At 33.8% G+C, this 19,430-nt stretch overlaps 1 protein-coding gene across 1 annotated transcript; it reads right to left on the bottom strand.

Moving 5' to 3' along the window:
- Window positions 1-7,032: 7,032 nt before the first annotated feature.
- LOC140977956 (AT-rich interactive domain-containing protein 2-like) lies at window positions 7,033-11,107 on the bottom strand. The gene is made up of 3 exons (XM_073442631.1): window positions 10,848-11,107; window positions 9,333-10,668; window positions 7,033-8,144 (listed from the first exon to the last, which is right to left on the bottom strand). Exons 2-3 carry the CDS (start codon window positions 10,602-10,604, stop codon window positions 7,239-7,241), a joined length of 2,178 nt encoding a protein of 725 aa, XP_073298732.1. The 5' UTR covers window positions 10,605-10,668; window positions 10,848-11,107; the 3' UTR covers window positions 7,033-7,238.
- Window positions 11,108-19,430: the final 8,323 nt, after the last annotated feature.

The following is a 19,430-nucleotide window of genomic DNA, read 5'->3' as shown; positions in this document are numbered from 1 at the left end:
AAAATACACAGATACGTATAATACACTTGGTGTACGATATGGGTATATTTTCTCTGAAAATCTCAGGAAAGAATGAAAAAAAGAGGAAACTGTACCATTGGAGAGGAGGATATAAGTGGGACCCTACACAGAGGACGGATCCGACGAAGAATGCTGCTTCTATCAATGCACCTTAAATTTAACACATGTTAGTACAATCGCTGTTACTGTGTCTCTTTGTATTCTGTATATTTTCACTGCTACTTGCATTTTCTTCTTTAATCTTTAGTGGTTTTTTAGCTTCTTTTTCTAAGTTCTTCGTCTGTATGCTCCCACCATGCTTTTGTACGTAAGGAATGATATCTAGAAATATTTTGTGGATGTTACATACATTTTTGTGGAATCACACATAACAATTTTAAAATCGTAGCAGAATATATGTAAGTTGCAAATTATACTCAAAATATTTATTTAGCGTACGCTCCTAGTTAGGGATGGTGGAAAATAATACAAATTAGTAGTTTAATTAATTCGTCCCAGATATTTTTCGGGAACAGAATTTATTGCAGATATCTTAAAGCATGGTGGATATTTTCAAGCATGGTGGAACAAAATTTGGATGCACTGGAAAGTGTTTCATTGCACTGATTTCATCACTGGTTATTAGGCCCATTTTCAGGAAGCTGCTGCTCAACTTCTCTTTTTTATTTTTAATATTACAATAAATTATGATAATATAGTACACAATTTCACAATTGGATTAGACCAAAATATCAATATACTAAATTACATGAGCTTTTTTACGTACATAGGAGAGTTAAAATTATGCTATCTGGCCTGTTGTTTTTTTGTTCTCTGACAAGTCTCGAAACATGTGGGATTACCTAACTATAATTAATTTGTTAAATATGTCTACATTCAAACGTGCTACTATCCTAAGAGACTTGTAATATTAATTAATGGGTAAGGGTCCTTGATCCCATCTTTTGACTATTTCAATCGAGCTGAAAATGATTATATGCATCGTTGCAGAAAGAATTAAGTAAATGTGGTGGATTTCATGTGACAAAAATAAAAGGTGGGTGCATTCCGAGAAAGTCGATACTCATTTTGGGTCGATATTTGATTAAACAATTTGTTCGAATATTATTAAAGACAATAGACTACAACTCACTAAAATTTTAGTGTATGAAACTTACAATTGTCTTAAACACAGGAATATATAATTATGCTGGAAGGATGAAAAATGAATCGATTGAATATAAAATACATTGAACTTTAGGACAAACCATAATCGAATTGGAAAATATCAAACAAATTTTATAAATATTTAATCCTACTCCTAAATAAAAAAATTCTTGAAATAAGTGAAGACTTATTGTTATCACATGTACTTGATGAATTCCTCAATCATCTTTAATTCTCTCTACCAATATTTCAGAGTTATTTAACAAATATATGAACATTAACAAACAAATTAACACATATAATAATAATGTAAAGGTTCTCAAAGTTGAAATCTTAATATCATAGAGAAAGTAAAATAAATGAATTATCAAAATTATCCTATGAAGAAAAAATCAAATCATCAACCAGCATAAAAATATCATTGACATCTTAATATCATTTACCAAGGTTTAGTATATATTTTTGATCTTTGTAATACTTTAATTTTTACGTTAATTTCGTCATCCAGTTGTTTTATATGTTGATGATTGTGGGGAGTGTTTTACGGAAGTTGGAGATTTTTTTAACTTTTGACATAACAATGATATGAAATAATAGAATCCGAAAAGAAATTGAGTTTATAATTTTAGTCTGCGGACACCTAAACGTGACTTATGTGATATCATAAAAAATGGTTATATCTGTCAGTCGCTTATGTGATATCAGATATGTGATATCACGTTTATTAAGTTATGTGTTGTCTTTGCCTATTCTATTTGGTGACCGTAGCTAACCAAATAAATCATTCATCAATCAAAATTAAAATATACAAAGAAACCATTTCAATTTCAATGATCAATCTCTCTATTACCTATATAAAAGAGTCAATCTTTTAGAATTGTGAATTGACTTTTAAGCCCTTCATTAATTAATAGAATTAATTAATTATTAATATTAATTCAAATATATATAATCTATTTATTTCTATTACCTATATATTAATGAATTTTAATTATCTATTACCTATATTATTATTATATATAATCTATTTATTTCTATTACCTATATATTAATGAATTTTAATTATATATTACCTNTTAAGAATATATATAATTTAAATCTATATATATAAATTACATGAATTTTATTGTATTTATTATATATATATCAGTATATGTATTCTACGGAGTAGAGTAAATGACTTGTGATTAGTGAGGTGCATGACACACAAAAATCAGTCAAACAATATTTAATTCAGGCACATCGAATAAAAATATAATAGAATAATAAACTGTTAGTCCAAATATTAGCTTGAGATGCTATTTGAATGAAATATAATTTTCATTTTTTTTCTAATTTCAGTTTATGGTTAGCTTGGTCTCACATAACTATTTTATACATGTACCCAAATGAGGTATTTCTTTAAAAGAGTGAGTTGATTTGTGTAATTGTCGGAAATGTCCTTCCATCTATTAATCGTATATTGGTTTTTCCTAACTTTAATATTATTATATAACTAATATATATTATATTATATATTATAATCATTACATCATGTAAGTTTTACAAATCAATTTAAGGAGAAAAACATTCCAAACAAATGTATACATGATTATTTTCTGAAATAATTTAACCACTCACTTTAAAAAATCAATTTAATAGTATTATTGTTTTAAAAATTAACAACAACGAAATTTAACAGATAAAATCGTTTTTCATCTTCATGATTATATCAAGTGCTTTAATTTAACACATATAAATATGTCCAGTGCTAAATAGATTATTATAAAGATTTCACTATATTCAAATATTCATAAACAAATCAAAATATATTCAATTATCATAAGTTTTGTAACGTGTAATTAATAAACAACCATTATATATTTAATTATATATCACATAATTAGTCTAACAAAGATAATAATTAGGGTAGTTGAAGAGAAAAATAGCTAATATTAATTAAATAAATGAAAATTACTTCAAAGCCAATAGTTAATATCCTTTGTCACGATGGTTATTAACAATTTTAAATCAGATTCAATCATATACGGCAGACCATGCACCCACTTCACTAGCCAAAGAAAAGTTTTACACGTCCGTAATAAAGACATACTAATAATGACAAATCTTGATGTGATGCTGATTGATATGTTCCAACATGATCAAAAAAATATAGCAGTCAAAGTATTTATTATTCGACAAAGATATCAAATTTCAACAAGACGTAACTCAAAAACTATTCGAAAGTTAACTTTCATAAATGTACAAGTGACTACTTTTTAAATGTTATATTTCTTTAAAACAAATAATATCATTATTTTCGGACCATCATTTATTGCAAGAAATATGGTATTGCAAGAAACTATGGTACATGGCTTGATTTTTTTAAATGTTATTCAACAGTTTGAGCAGCTTTTAAAGTGTAACAAAAGTTACTTATATGAAATTCAATCGTTAAGGAAATAAATTCTTGTTATCCAAATGTAAACTCGAATATTGAGTTGATAATGCGAAAAGAAACTTTAGTCACCGAGTTGCAAGAAGCCAAATTTAGGCAAACTTAATTTTCGCTTCAGAGAATTTGATCATTTAGCAAGTAATTCAAATTACACTAATGACCAAAGCATGTTTCTATTTTATTTATTTTGATATTTACGTATATTTTTTTAATCGAATAATATAATTATGCACATATATCATTGACATCATCAAGAAGATTCGATCATTAAATAATTTTCAAAAACAAGAAGACATTGCTATTCATCGGAGGGAAGTAGTTTTGTTCAACACTTTGTGAAGCTGAATATCGAGATCGTCTCAAGGTATTGCAACTATAATTAACTTTACATGCTTAAAAATATTTATTTATTTTGTATATTTTTTCACAATTAATTTTTCAAGTACCAGATAATAATGATGGTTCAAGATGAAAATGAAATAGCTAGAGTGACGTTGTTCGAAGAGGTTATTGAGACATTTATTGGTATCTCTATCAAAAAATAATTGACATGCAACGCTCAAAAATCAGTCAAACAATATTTAATTCAGGCACATCGAATAAAAATATAATAGAATAATAAACTGTTAGTCCAAATATTAGCTTGGGATGCTATTTGAATGAAATATAATTTTCATTTTTCCTTCTAATTTCAGTTTATGGTTAGCTTGGTCTCACATAACTATTTTATACATGTACCCAAATGAGGTATTTCTTTAAAAGAGTGAGTTGATTTGTGTAATTGTCGGAAATGTCCTTCCATCTATTAATCGTATATTGGTTTTTCCTAACTTTAATATTATTATATAACTAATATATATTATATTATATATTATAATCATTATATCATGTAAGTTTTACAAATCAATTTAAGGAGAAAAACATTCCAAACAAATGTATACATGATTATTTTCTGAAATAATTTAACCACTCACTTTAAAAAATCAATTTAATAGTATTATTGTTTTAAAAATTAACAACAACGAAATTTAACAGATAAAATCGTTTTTCATCTTCATGATTATATCAAGTGCTTTAATTTAACACATATAAATATGCCCAGTGCTAAATAGATTATTATAAAGATTTCACTATATTCAAATATTCATAAACAAATCAAAATATATTCAATTATCATAAGTTTTGTAACGTGTAATTAATAAACAACCATTATATATTTAATTATATATCACATAATTAGTCTAACAAAGATAATAATTAGGGTAGTTGAAGAGAAAAATAGCTAATATTAATTAAATAAATGAAAATTACTTCAAAGCCAATAGTTAATATCCTTTGTCACGATGGTTATTAACAATTTTAAATCAGATTCAATCATATACGGCAGACCATGCACCCACTTCACTAGCCAAAGAAAAGTTTTACACGTCTGTAATAAAGACATACTAATAATGACAAATCTTGATGTGATGCTGATTGATATGTTCCAACATAATCAAAAAAATATAGCAGTCAAAGTATTTATTATTCGACAAAGATATCAAATTTCAACAAGACGTAACTCAAAACCTATTCGAAAGTTAACTTTCATAAATGTACAAGTGACTACTTTTTAAATGTTATATTTCTTTAAAACAAATAATATCATTATTTTCGGACCATCATTTATTGCAAGAAATATGGTATTGCAAGAAACTATGGTACATGGCTTGATTTTTTTAAATGTTATTCAACAGTTTGAGCAGCTTTTAAAGTGTAACAAAAGTTACTTATATGAAATTCAATCGTTAAGGAAATAAATTCTTGTTATCCAAATGTAAACTCGAATATTGAGTTGATAATGCGAAAAGAAACTTTAGTCACCGAGTTGCAAGAAGCCAAATTTAGGCAAACTTAATTTTCGCTTCAGAGAATTTGATCATTTAGCAAGTAATTCAAATTACACTAATGACCAAAGCATGTTTCTATTTTATTTATTTTGATATTTACGTATATTATTGTGATCTAATAATATAATTAGGGACATATATCATTGACATCATCAAGAAGATTCGATCATTAAATAATTTTCAAAGACAAGAAGACATTGCTATTCATCGGAGGGAAGTAGTTTTGTTCAACACTTTGTGAAGCTGAATATCGAGATCGTCTCAAGGTATTGCAACTATAATTAACTTTACATGCTTAAAAATATTTATTTATTTTGTATATTTTTTCACAATTAATTTTTCAAGTACCAGATAATAATGATGGTTCAAGATGAAAATGAAATAGCTAGAGTGACGTTGTTCGAAGAGGTAATTGAGACATTTATTGGTTTCTCTATCAAAAAATAATTGACATGCATAATAAGGTGAATTAAAATATTTTTAAAATAATATTATAATAATCCATATTGCGGGAAATTGACCTTCAGTCCCCAGCCGTCGTTTTTTTTTTGTGTTCCGTCCTTGAGTACTTTTTTAGTACCACATTTCCACATGAAATGTACCACAATTTGTATGACATAGTACCACAATTTTGTGGGTAGAGAGTGAACCCAAAGAAATGTTTTGATTGAGAATTTTTCACCAACTTCTCCTACATATTGCCAATAACTACAAATTTTATACTGCATAAAAAAAGTAATTTGGAGCATTTAACAATACTTGATCAACCAAGAAAATAAGATCACAATTTTCTTTTCAAATTAGACAAGTCTGTCTCGACTAAAAATGGAATAACAACAATAATTGTAGATGGATTTGAGAAACCACAACTCGAGAAATACTGATAAGAAAACAAAGAACTGAAACATCAATGAAATGCAAAATGAAGATAAGAAAAGAACGAACGAAAAAGAAAGGGCAAAACAAGTACAACATGAAGATAAGAAGACAACAAACACTAAGAAAATGATAAAACCACATAAAAAGAAACAAAATTCATCATGTTTCAAGAAACATAAAAATTCAAGATAATGAAAAAATAGATGATTTCAGTAAAATGATGAGGAAACTTAGACAAAACAGTCACACAGAGATGACCCAAAAACTGAAAATTAAATAAGAAAAAAATTTGATAATGCTTTTTTATATTATGAATTTTCAATAGAAAGTGGTTCTTTCGATTTCATTCAATATAAGTGTTTTATGTTCACTTACTCGTTATACCGTTTATTCACCACGTGCAACGCACGTGTTACTTGCTAGTTATTAAAAAATACAACAAAAATTTTTGTGAAATCGTCTCACGAGTCAATTTTATAAATCAGGTCTCCGACCTGACCAAGCTCATAAAAAAAAATTATTTTTTATACCAAAATTATTACTTTTCATGATACATGAGACAAATAAACTATGCTCATATTTATAATAAAAGTAATATTTTTTCGTGATGATCTAAATAAAATATATATCTCGTCCCACGGAAGTTTTTGTGAAATTGCAAATTTGCATTGCCTTCCCCCTGTAAGTAAAATCAAAACTTTGGTTATCTGCTTTTGACATCAGTAAGATAGTTACAATTTCAACCTGATGGTACAAATGCCAACAGGATACTCCAAAATCAAAATTTTTTGCAATCCCCATCACTCCTAGCACCCCCATGTGATTGGTAAAGCAAGGATTTTGAAACGAAAGAACAATCGTATGTGTTAGGGTATTTCAGACGACTCCTTGTTATGGGTGCAAGAAACTAAACTTGAACCAGGTATATTTAGAGCTTTATATCCAAAACTATCGCCTACCAACCCACATTCTTTTTCCTCATCATCGCTATCGATTTCTTTCGGCGTCACTCGATTTTGGTAACTTCTGCGCTGCACAAGGTATACATTAAAGTAGTAGCTAATCAACTTTTCTCTCGTCTTAGATGGTAAGAACCGGTGAGAATTGTTCCCGAACTTGTTTGGGTATGCAGAATATGACCTCATCATGTCTCTGAATCTACTTTCCTCTTCTTTTGTCCAAGAAAGTGAAACTTCCTCTCCCATACGATCAAAGCGCCAACGGTAGAATAGTAATCCAAGATCACGCCTTAGTTTGAACCGCTTCTCAGCTATGTGAAACCGAACACATTCAACAGAATTGGTAAATGAGCAACTGCAAAAATCATGTCTTCCCTTACCGATGGGATCGAGTTTACCAACAGATTTTTTTTCACCATTTTCTTGAGGCCACATTCTTGCGCCGAGCCACTTGGAATCGCTTTTGAAATGCTCACCAGTCCATGCAGGGACTTCAGCTTGAAAAGGAGGACCCACAGAAACTTGCTTCTCAGCTGGCACATCATAGGACTCATCATCGTTCAAATCTATAGCAGGTTCCTTAACATTTGTAGAAACTGGCTTTACGGGTGCTTTTAAGCAATCACTTGTTTTAGCTTTGTGATGGCTAATAACTCTACTTTGAGGTGCTGCCTCTAAATTGCAACATGGACACAAGTGAGGACTTGTTGACGAAGGTACTCTATCTCTGTATCTAAGTTTTTCCACTGATTGGTGATTGGAAACATGGGCCTCGTACATTGAAGGATGCATCCTTGGCTTCTTATGTTTATCCTGGTTCATGATGAGAAAGTCGGAAACTTAGAAACGGCGGCGGAACATAAAAGATGAGCATCAAAACAGCAATACATTCAATCATTAATAAGTTCAAATATAACCATTTCTATATTATTCTGCCTCCTAGAAGCAGCATGAAATTGAGGACTCACAAATCCTTCAAATTCATAAGCACGAAAAAATTCTCATATATTTAAAAAGGTTTCCAAGCCCAAACTAAAACTGCTAGATGATCCATGATATGAATTTGGAAGACCTAATTCGATGCCCAAACCATTAGGAAATGATGAGGAAATATAATATAATTATGTCGACAAATAAAACATGTCGCAAAGCAAAAATAGTCCATAATTTAAAGAATTCAAGCTAGGTCTAGACACCTCTCATCAACAAAAAATAATAAACCTGATCTAGCAGGGTTCAGAAGGGTATAATTTTGAATGAGATTCAGTTATACATCCAGGGGTCGGATATCCTTGAAGGTTTAAGTTCGGATTATTTGCATTCACATCTCCTACACTTGATGCATTTGATACTCATCTCCCTTATTAAGAGTAAAAATTATAACATGTCAAGCGAAGTGAGTGTCAAATATATAGAGTGTAGGGGAGGTAAATGCAAATTACTCGTTTAAGTTCAGCTTTAACTAAGGGTCTTGATGTCTTTAATATCCTGAAAATAAGGAGATATGAAAGATGCAACCGACGGATATCTTCAGAGATGGCAAAAATGTAGCAGATCGACTTGCGAATAAAAGAGCACAGACAAAAAAAAAAGATTTAGGAGGGTTGTCTGTTCATGTGTAACTTATCATTGCCAATGAATTTCAAAACTACAAATGCAAAGCAGTGCATGTCAAACCTATAGCAATGGCGACTGAAATATTTCTACAAAGTATAATGATGCCCCTCATATAATGAAGATTAATTTGACAAACATTTCCACTGGTTGACTTGAGGCAAAAATAGCTACTAGCCTTCTCAGTCATTAAACTGCTCTCGCAAAATAAAGGAAAGAGGCATATATAGAAACTCCATAAGATTCAAAAATTTTAGTCAGGCTTTGGGCAAATATAATTGATAAAAGCAGCAACACACAAGAAATGTAGGACAAAACTAATGGAGTAAGTTAAATAGCTTCTTAAAATTGATCGGAAATAATAATTTAGAAAGATAAACAATTTACCTTCAGATGTTCACGTGCATTTGCATCGGCAGGCCTTCTTATCATCAATGTCTTCCGAACCAATAAAACTTGGACCCAGAGCTCCTCATTCCCATGGTCCTTCCACTTGGAACACTCGGGTATCAACCCAATTGCAGGATCATCAGACTTTTTCGCAATATACTTCAGCCAACCTAGCATTTCTAATAAGGATCGATGTTCTCGCTTTCTCTTCAGAGAATCTAGGGTATTTTCAACATTGCCTTTTTGTGTTATGAACCATTTTTCATCATCAGCAATATTCTCAGGGAGATCATGCGCTTTGCTGATAACTTTCTCAACAACTCTCCTAGCTAATACATTCTCAATTACTTTCTTCCCTGGTGCCATGATACTGACACGGTCTTCAGCACATGATTTTCCACTGCCACCAAGAAATCCTTCAGAAAAATCATTTACTTCATTAGCAGCCTTTTTGAATACCCGATCGGCCGATGCTGCAAAATCATCATCGATAAAGAATTTTCCATTATCATCTTTAACATTTTCATCTTCATCCCCGCATATCTCAATGATTTTATTGGAAATCCTCTCAGATGATACTGTAAAGTCGCCGTCACAGTTGATACATAGTTTTTCATCATTATCATTAAAGAAACAATTTTGATCATTCATTTGTCCATTCATAATCCCTCCAATTGGTGAGAAAAGACATGTGGTATCTCTAGTATTTATATTGCTCATGTCCCTGATACGGTCCACAAACTTATTATCTTTCTCTTTCCCTTCTCGCCGGTCCAATACAACTTGGAACCTTGCTTCCAACTCCCTTGACAATGCATCCAACTTTTGAACAAGTTCAATATTCCCATTCTCCAAAGCTCTGTCACTAAACCCCTGCCGTAACCATTGATCAAACTCTTTCAAATACTTTACATAGATCAATTTAATGGATGGAATCAGCCCAAAACCCAATCCACATTCTCCCGAAACAAAACCCCACAAATTATTTCTCGAAACAGCTTCATAACCTCCCACTTTCCTCACCACCCAAAAAAGTTTAAACAAATCCACCGGATTCTCATTGCCGCAAAAGGCTGGAATAGGTCTAACGCACTTGTCTACAGACTTTTCTACCACAAAATCAACAAGAACCTGATCAAATAAACCCCTTAGGCTCTCCTTACATGGATCAAACCTACATTCCTCAACCGGAATCTTTGTATCAAAATCAGCCTCAAATTTCTCTTTACCATTTCCAACACCATCTTTTAACTCCATCCATCTTTCCATTAACTTTTGTTTCCCCCCTCTCAGTGGAACTTTTCTGCGCTTTTTTCTCTCTCGGTAGGGATATCTAATCCCAAAATAGATAAAAAAAAATTAATTATAAACACAAGTTCATATGAAGTCAAGAACACGGTAACCAACCAACAAATCTTTTTATTGAAAATAATCTAATTAAAAGCAAGACCATACATGCAATCAAATACACATGAATACTACCATCTGCGTGTCAAAGTTGGAAACTTTTACCTTGTTTTGGGATTGAGCAGCAACGGATACAGGGCTGCTCTGTGTACGCGGCGTGTGGCAGGGAAGAAATATGCAGTAAGATTCAAGTTTGGGGGAAATTTCAGATGTATTGTGTAAACTACAGGTGTTTTTCTTACGGTGATTGTTCTTATTGATAAGCGTCTATATGGATTTGGAAAGTTGATTGCGAGTGTGTCCGAATTTGCGCATATTAGGGATTTGTTTATCGAAATGAAGGAAATTAATTCGAAAAGGTAATTTTATTTATTTATTATTTTTCAAGAATACGAATGTAAATGAAAATTTGAAATTGTTGCGAAAGAAATATAATTTTTGTATTAAATTTTTTTATTAAGGTTAATTTTTTTTATATGATTTTGAATATTCAAATGTGATTTTGTATTTTTAGATAATGTGATAATTATGCTAAGATTTTTGTGATATGATATTTTTGTTCAAAAAAAGTTTGTTTATAATAAAACTCTTACTTTCCATATTGTGTAGATTTTTTTGTTGATAAACCATATGGTTATAAATAAAAAGATTCATCTCATGCAAAAAAAGGTGGTGATTGACACAGACATATATACATACTATTGCACCTTTGCACGCCATAAAATTTAGAGAAAACAATCTACAAGGTTGCTGGTAATCTGAAGAAGTGTCGAATCCACGTGTTGTCGTGATCATTGGAGACATCTGCAGACAACAACCGTGAAGAAGTTGGCTGAAAATTTGTTTTTTGTTGCTCCAGTTTTGACATCGTGTTTTGCTTCCTTATATATTGTTATAGTATGGTTCTTTGTTTTAGTAAGCATTCGATTTTCTCAACGTGTTGAGAAAATTGGTTTTTGATTAAAATCACTAGTGATAGTTTTGTGTAAACTCGCTGGTTTTCTAGTGATTATTTTTGTTCTGAGGCACCGTACAAATATTTATACTTGTGCAAAATTTATTCCATTCCTTCGTATTTACTTAAAGTCAATTTGTGTTACAAACTTATATATTAATCTACATGTTGTCTGAAATGTTGTAACATTTCACGTACCACTTAATTCTAATAAACACAAATTTACGGTCACATAATATTTTACTCATTTTTACTGTCAAACAAAATATACCACATATCTTACATAATACAATTGAAATTTCATCTTACATATTTTTAGAAAAAGATAATTTATCATATATATTTAATTTAACTTATATTAGGAGACCCAAAAAGTTAGTTTAATAAGTTTGATTTCTTATGTAAATTTATACATAAATTACATATAAACCATTCAAATGTAGTTTAGAAGTATATTTTTTATGAGATGTAAAACCGTTAGACGGATCGATCAGGTATATACTTGGAATGAAAAATACTATTTTTTGCATAAAAATGATGAGATTCATCTCAAAAAATTGAATCGTGAGACGGTCCCATTAGTTTTTGTATTTATTTTATAATTTTTTGTTGGTCATGTGAATTTATATATGAATCACATGTTATTCATAATTTTTTTTTGCATATCCAAGGATTATTGTTAAAAGAGATTATAGTTAAAAAAAACAAAACAAAACAAAAATTATAACTTTAAAGAAACAATCAATTTGTGGAAGGAAGGAAAATGGAGATACAGGATATATGTTAACATATGTGTATTGATGTGCTCAACATGAGTTCATGAGGGCAACCAAATGAGACCATGATCGTTTAGCGATGTAGTGAGAAGTCTAAGAGGGGCGTTGTTGTCAGGAGGGGGAGAGCTCTTTGCCATGAGATTATAAATTCTGGATCCAATGGTTGACTGACGATTACCAGCGTTTTCGGCTTCATGAAGCAGCCGAGAAGGTGTATGATGCGATCCGGGTGAAATGGACGAGCTGGGTAAGGAGCTCCAACGGATCTGCTATCAAGATAACGAAGGAAATAAGAGCAAGGGAGAGTATATCTGTGATGAAGATATATCTCGGTAATATGGCTCCAGCTGTAACCTGCACACAAGGAGATGAGCTCGTGAATGGGCGCCGGAGGGGAGTCCAGCGTGGCCACTCCGATGCTTAAGTCAGTGAATGACTCAACAAAAGACCAATGTAACCAAGTGATGGTTGTGATATTGGTGTAAGAGTGTAGGCAATAAAATGAATGAATCCCCAATGCAAAGAGATAACCTGGTATTTATATTAGGGAATGTATTGATGATCTCGATCTGCGTGCTACCTACTAATTATAGTAGGGCGGCTACATTCTGACATGTCAAATCATACACTAGTCACATCCTGCCTGTCTGACTTTGTCAACCACTTGGATTATTGTCAGAGATAGGACGGCCGCCCACATCCTATTCTGCTAGTGTACTCGAGTGCGGTGCTCATATCGAGGTGGCCCGGTTAGAATATCTACGTGGAACTTATATAAGAGTCCGGGCGTCTGGTTGCCCGGGGAGTAGAGCCCGGGCTTGCACCTGCCCGGCTTCAGAAGAATCCACCCTGCAGATTGACCCTGATTTGGGAATCCATCTGATATCCCGGGTCATCCATGACCCGGGCTCTTACAGGGGTATCATCACACATCCCTTAAATAGTCGGGCTAGAGTCATACTCGCTGTCCCGATTAGTCACGCTTGGATTCCGAAAGAGATGATCAATCTGGTTTATAAAAGCATCGGGGACTTCATGTCTCCCAGAGATGGGATGAGGAGCCGGAGTCTCGTGTCTCATGGACTTGAGATAAGATGTCGGGGCCTCGTGTCTCCCGGGCTCGAAATGGTCGAGGTATGGAGCCCCGAGCCAGGGTACGGATCCCTGGACTTAATAGATAACCAGGGTGTGGAGCCCTGACCTTCATGAATGGTCGAGGTGCAGAGCCCCGAGCCAGGTTTGAGAACCCTGGGCTTATAAATATCCAAGGTGCTGATCCTTGGCCCGGGGGAGATGCCCCGGGACTTGGGAATGGTCGAGGTGTAGTTCTCCGAGCCAGGTTTGAAAATCCTGGGGTTATAGATAACCAAGGTGCGGAGACTTGGGCCGGGGAACATGTGCCGGGACTTGGGAGTGGTCGAGGTGAGGAGCCCCGAGCCAGGATTGAAAATCCTGGGCTTATGGGTAACCAAGGTGCGGAGCATTGGGCCGGGGAACATGTGCCGGGACTTGGGAGTGGTCGAGGTGCGGAGCCCCGAGCCAGGTTTGAAAATCCTGGGCTTATAGATAACCAAGGTGCGGAGCCTTGGGCCGGGGAACATGTCCCGGGACTTGGGAGTGGTCGATGTGCGGAGCCCCGAGCCAGGTTTGAAAATCCTGGGCTTATAGAGAACCAAGGTGCGGAGCCTTGGGCCGGGGAACATGGCTCGGGACTTGGGAGTGGTCGAGGTGCGGAGCCTCGAGCCAGGTTTGAGAACCCTGGGCTTATAGATAACCAAGGTACGGAGCCTTGGGCCGGAGAACATGTCCCGGGGCTTGGAAGTGGTCGAGGTGCGGAGCCTCGAGCCAGGTTTGAGAACCCTGGGCTTATAGATAACCAAGGTGCGGATCTTTGGGCCAGAGAACATATCCCGGGACTTGGGAATGGTCGAGGTGTAGTTCTCCGAGCCAGGTTTGAAAACCCTGGGCTTGTAGATAACCAAGGTGCGGAGACTTGGGCCGGGGAACATGTCCCGGGACTTGGGAGTGGTCGAGGTACGGAGTCCCGAGCCAGGTTTGAGAACCCTGGGCTTATAGATAACCAAGGTGCGGATCTTTGGGCCAGAGAACATATCCCGGGACTTGGGAATGGTCGAGGTGTAGTTCTCCGAGCCAGGTTTGAACACCCTGGGCTTGTAGATAACCAAGGTGCGGAGACTTGGGCCGGCGAACATGTCCCGGGACTTGGGAGTGGTCGAGGTGTGGTTCCCCGAGCCAGGTTTGAGAACCCTAGGCTTTTTGTTGATCGAGGTGTGGTTCCCCGAGCCAGGGTGTAGTGCCCTGGATCTTAGACAATATGCCGGGGCCTGATACATCCCGGACTTTAAATAATGTGCCGGGGCTTTATATCTCCCGGTCTTTGAATATACGGTGCCGGGGCCTCAAATCTCCCGGGCTTAAGATAATGTGCCGGGGCCTCGTACATCCCGGACTTTAAAAGATTTTTGCTTCTCCTGCTATATTAGTTTTATTAAAAATCAAATCACTTACATGGAAATACTGAATCTGAATTCATTTCTGATAGAGTGAAACTTCTCTAGTTGAGCTAAATTAGTTGACTAATATAGCTGTATGCTGCTGAGTACATAGCAAATGCTCTTCATGCTAATCCGGGATAGCTGCTGAGCTTTGAGCCCATATGAAATCTACATATAAGATCTGAGTGCCGAGCTGGTCGGACTTGTATGTTTGCCAAGCAGAGTTGGGCTTATTTTTGAATGGAAACCATATCTACGTCTTGAGCTCAAATTCCCACAGACGGCGCCAATGATGCGATCCGGGTGAAATGGACGAGCTGGGTAAGGAGCTCCAACGGATCTGCTATCAAGATAATGAAGGAAATAAGAGCAAGGGAGAGTATATCTGTGATGAAGATATATCTCTGTAATATGGCTCCAGCTGTAACCTGCACACAAGGAGATGAACTCGTGAATGGGCGCCGGAGGGGAGTCCGGCGTGGCCACTCCGATGCTTAAGTCAGTAAATGACTCAACAAAAGACTAATGTAACCAAGTGATGGTTGTGATATTGGTGTAAGAGTGTAGGCAATAAAATGAATGAATCCCCAATGCAAAGAGATAACCTGGTATTTATAGTAGAGAATGTATTGATGACCTCGATCTGCGTGCTACCTATTAATTATAGTAGGGCGGCTACATTCTGACATGTCAAATCATACACTAGTCACATCCCGCCTGTCTGACTTTGTCAACCACTTGGATTATTGTCAGAGATAGGACGGTCGCCCACATCCTATTCTGCTAGTGTACTCGAGTGCGGTGCTCATATCGAGGTGACCCGGTTAGAATGCCTACCGAGAACTTATATAAGAGTCTGGGCGTCTGGTTGCCCGAGGAGTAGAGCCCGGGCTTGCACCTGCCCGGCTTCAGAAGAATCCACCCTGCAGATTGACCCTGATTTGAGAATCCATCTGATATCCCGGGTCATCCATGACCCGGGCTCTTACAGGGGTATCATCAGTGTACGATGGCGATCAAAGGCTATGCCTACACGAGCTATGTGTTTGTGTCTCATACTCCATGAGTTTGGTCTCTACATTTTTTTTCTTATAAATATCATATTTGATAAATTCATTGATCATTCGATAGATTCAAATTTTAGTAGCGTTCTAAGATGTCTTATTTATTATATTTGTTTTCTAATTTGAGCGTCAGAATTACTATATCGAAACAATATACTGGATCTTTTATGACACTTCGTTCGTGGTTTCAAGCTCATTTCGGGTCAGAAATCTTAGTACGGGTCAACTTCAATTTCCAAAATAAAAAATCATCTAATATCAGTGAATATCACATAGTAAAACCAAAAAAGTTAAATTAAAATGTACAAATTGCTGAGAATAATTATTTGAAATTTATGTTTTTTACATCATATTTCAGTAAATTAATTTTATTTGCTTGATTGAACAGCAACTCATATATGTGAAAATAAGATATACATTTTCTTTTTTCGCCCACGTACGTATCAAGGAAATTGACAGACACGCAAAGGAAAGTACGTGTATACCATATGTGCTGGATGCACGAACACAAATGCGTATGGTCAATCGTCATGATAAAGTAAGGTTCTTTCGTAATATTGTATATGTATTTTAATTGAGTGTGTATCATTTTTATGTATATATGTAATACATTTGCCGAATTATGGCATATGGATGTAGTTAAGAATACTAGTTAAATCGCAAATAGCTGATCCATATAGAGTCTAGTCGACGGTAGAATTGGTGCAGATAAAAGTGGAACGCTAATTGTTGGACAGGGTTTGACACCACATATATGCAACAAACAATAAAAAATTTTGTGAGACGACATTGTGATTCAATGTATGATACGGATATGTTATTTAAATCACTCATTAAAAAATATTATTTTTATGCTAAAAATATTATTTATTATTATAATTATGGATATAGTTGACTTGTACAGATGTGTGAGTCTGTTTCAGAAGTGATCTGCAATGCAACTAATATTATTGAATTGGAAACTTTGTTTTATGAAGCAAGATTACAATCTTTGACTCTGTTTAGACAAATACTAATAAAATATTTTAATAAAAGTGTTTTTTACAGAATTTTTATAAAATGTTGTAAAAGATAATATGAGAACAAATATTTGTTTCGAAAACTATTATATAAAAATATTTTTTCATTTAAAAAATATATATTTTACTTTCATCATTGCTTTCATTTATAAAAACATCAAAAAACATATCATAATTTTTTTAAAAAAACTATACTTTCATAACAGTTTTTGTAAAATATTTTACAAAATATTATCTAAACACACATTCTAATTTATTTCACTTATAAAACATTAAAAAAGCTTTTAAAACATGAGTAGGTTCCCGGTCTCATGAATTTTTTTCTGTGAGACAGGTCAACCCTACCGATATTCACAATAAAAAATAGTCAACCCTACCGATATTCACAATAAAAAATAGTACTCTTAGCATAAAAAGTAATACTTTTTCATGGATGACTCAAATAAGAGATCCGTATCATAAAATATGATCCGTGAGACCGTCTCACACAAGTTTTTGCATTAAAACATTTACAGATTCTTTGTATCTTCATTTAAGTTCCAACTTTATTATAATAGGTTGGTAGACCAGTGAGTTCACAACGTTTGTTCTAGCTCTCGGGGAGGTCCGTGAGAGCAACAGGGACAAAGGACATGATTCCTGGAAAGACCCTGGATTTTCTCCGGCTAAATTTTATATGCATAAAAAATTATCGATTTTTTTAAATTTAATAGAATATATAGGACCTAACATTTATTCTTTTACTAAAAATTATAGATTATAATAATAGTATAACTCATATATTTTAAATCTTACAGCGGGTCAAATTAACACTATGTCTCGATTGCTCCATCGAAGAGATATAATTATTGGACTCAATAATCTCAATTTCAATAATCGTATTTCTTACTATCAATGAAAATTTGAACCCGTGACATTGTCTTTGAATTAATTATATGATCGATTGTTTGTCGTTTTACTAAAATCTATAGCTGATGTTAATCGTGCAATTCAAATATTTTAAATCGTACAGTAATTCAAATAAAATGTTTTGATTGCTATCCCCAACACATATAATTATTATCTCAACAGAATATATAGTAGATTTTGTATTAAAAACAATTGTATGAAGATTTTATGGATGAATGCATTAATTATTTTTAAAAAATTTGAACAAATTTATTTTTCAGCTTTGAAGAAACTTAACGATTTAATTTATTTATAATATGTTCACGATTCCGCGTTTTTGGTCGAGTCAAATACCTTTTTTTCCCCATGCTTTTATTTTTTAATTACAAAAGAAAGACACTGCTAGCAACTTGGAATTGTGTGAGTTTAAACCTGGTCCGTCGAATGGCAGATAATGCAGATGTAGGGATACAACGATACGAAGAACAGGGGATTACGATCTCCCTCCGGCATGTGCTGATGGGTCCCACTTCAATTCCCTCGTTTCTCCCCCTTTTGAATTTTGAGGCTTTCTTTTTTGATTTTGCGCTCTTTCTCCCATCTGTGCGCTCCAGCTGCCCACAAAGATTATTAAAGGAAATTTTATTATTTATTTATTATTATAGAATTCTAATGAATAAAATCGAATCAAATTTATGGACGTTTTCAAAGTACTAATCTTTTTTTTTAAAACGTAAATAACAAATTGTCTCACAAGGAATCTGATTGTGCGATATAAAATACTTAAGCCTGGGAAAATTTGGCAAAGTAATTATTAGATCCTAAACAAGCCCAATATATATTAAATATCAATCATGGCAAAAATAAATGAAATGCAATTTCTAAAATTTTCATGTCTTTATATTTATAAAAAAAATTAAATTCGTTTCATATTTAAAATATCGAATTTATTCATTAACATTAGTTTTACTTTGACCTATTCCATTTTGTTTTTGCAAATTTCATTTACAGATATGGTGGTAGTATGGAGCAAGAGCACGCAGCCAAACAGGCCCTTGATGGTACACACAATTATTGTGTTAGCTTATCAAGGATAAGATCCGACAGCTGGTGTGCTCGACACGTGTACTTTCCTTCCCTTGGTCGTGTTCCCGATTATTACCGGCTCCAATCGGCTCGGCTTTGCTTTGAAAGTTACCATTTTATCCCGCAATTGGATTCGTTGTTCGGGGAGCAAAAATGGCAAAAGATAAATGTGGACCGTCGATGAGGTTTGTCGGAGATTGATGTGACATAGGTTTTAAAAGCGTGGGGCACATTACAAATTATTATTAGGTGCCGCTGATTGTTATTATATCTGAGTGTAGAGTCGTCATTTTCGGATAAATGTTTTTAAGTTGAATCTATGAATTAAAGTTAACTTTTTCTGTGCACGAAAATTTTTTTATACGTTTTTAAAATATGACAAAA

The sequence above is a fragment of the Primulina huaijiensis genome, chromosome 6 (assembly GCF_012295235.1).
Source record: "Primulina huaijiensis isolate GDHJ02 chromosome 6, ASM1229523v2, whole genome shotgun sequence".
In the NCBI taxonomy this organism is placed as follows: Eukaryota; Viridiplantae; Streptophyta; class Magnoliopsida; order Lamiales; family Gesneriaceae; genus Primulina; species Primulina huaijiensis.
This window is presented reverse-complemented; position numbering and strand designations above follow the sequence as displayed.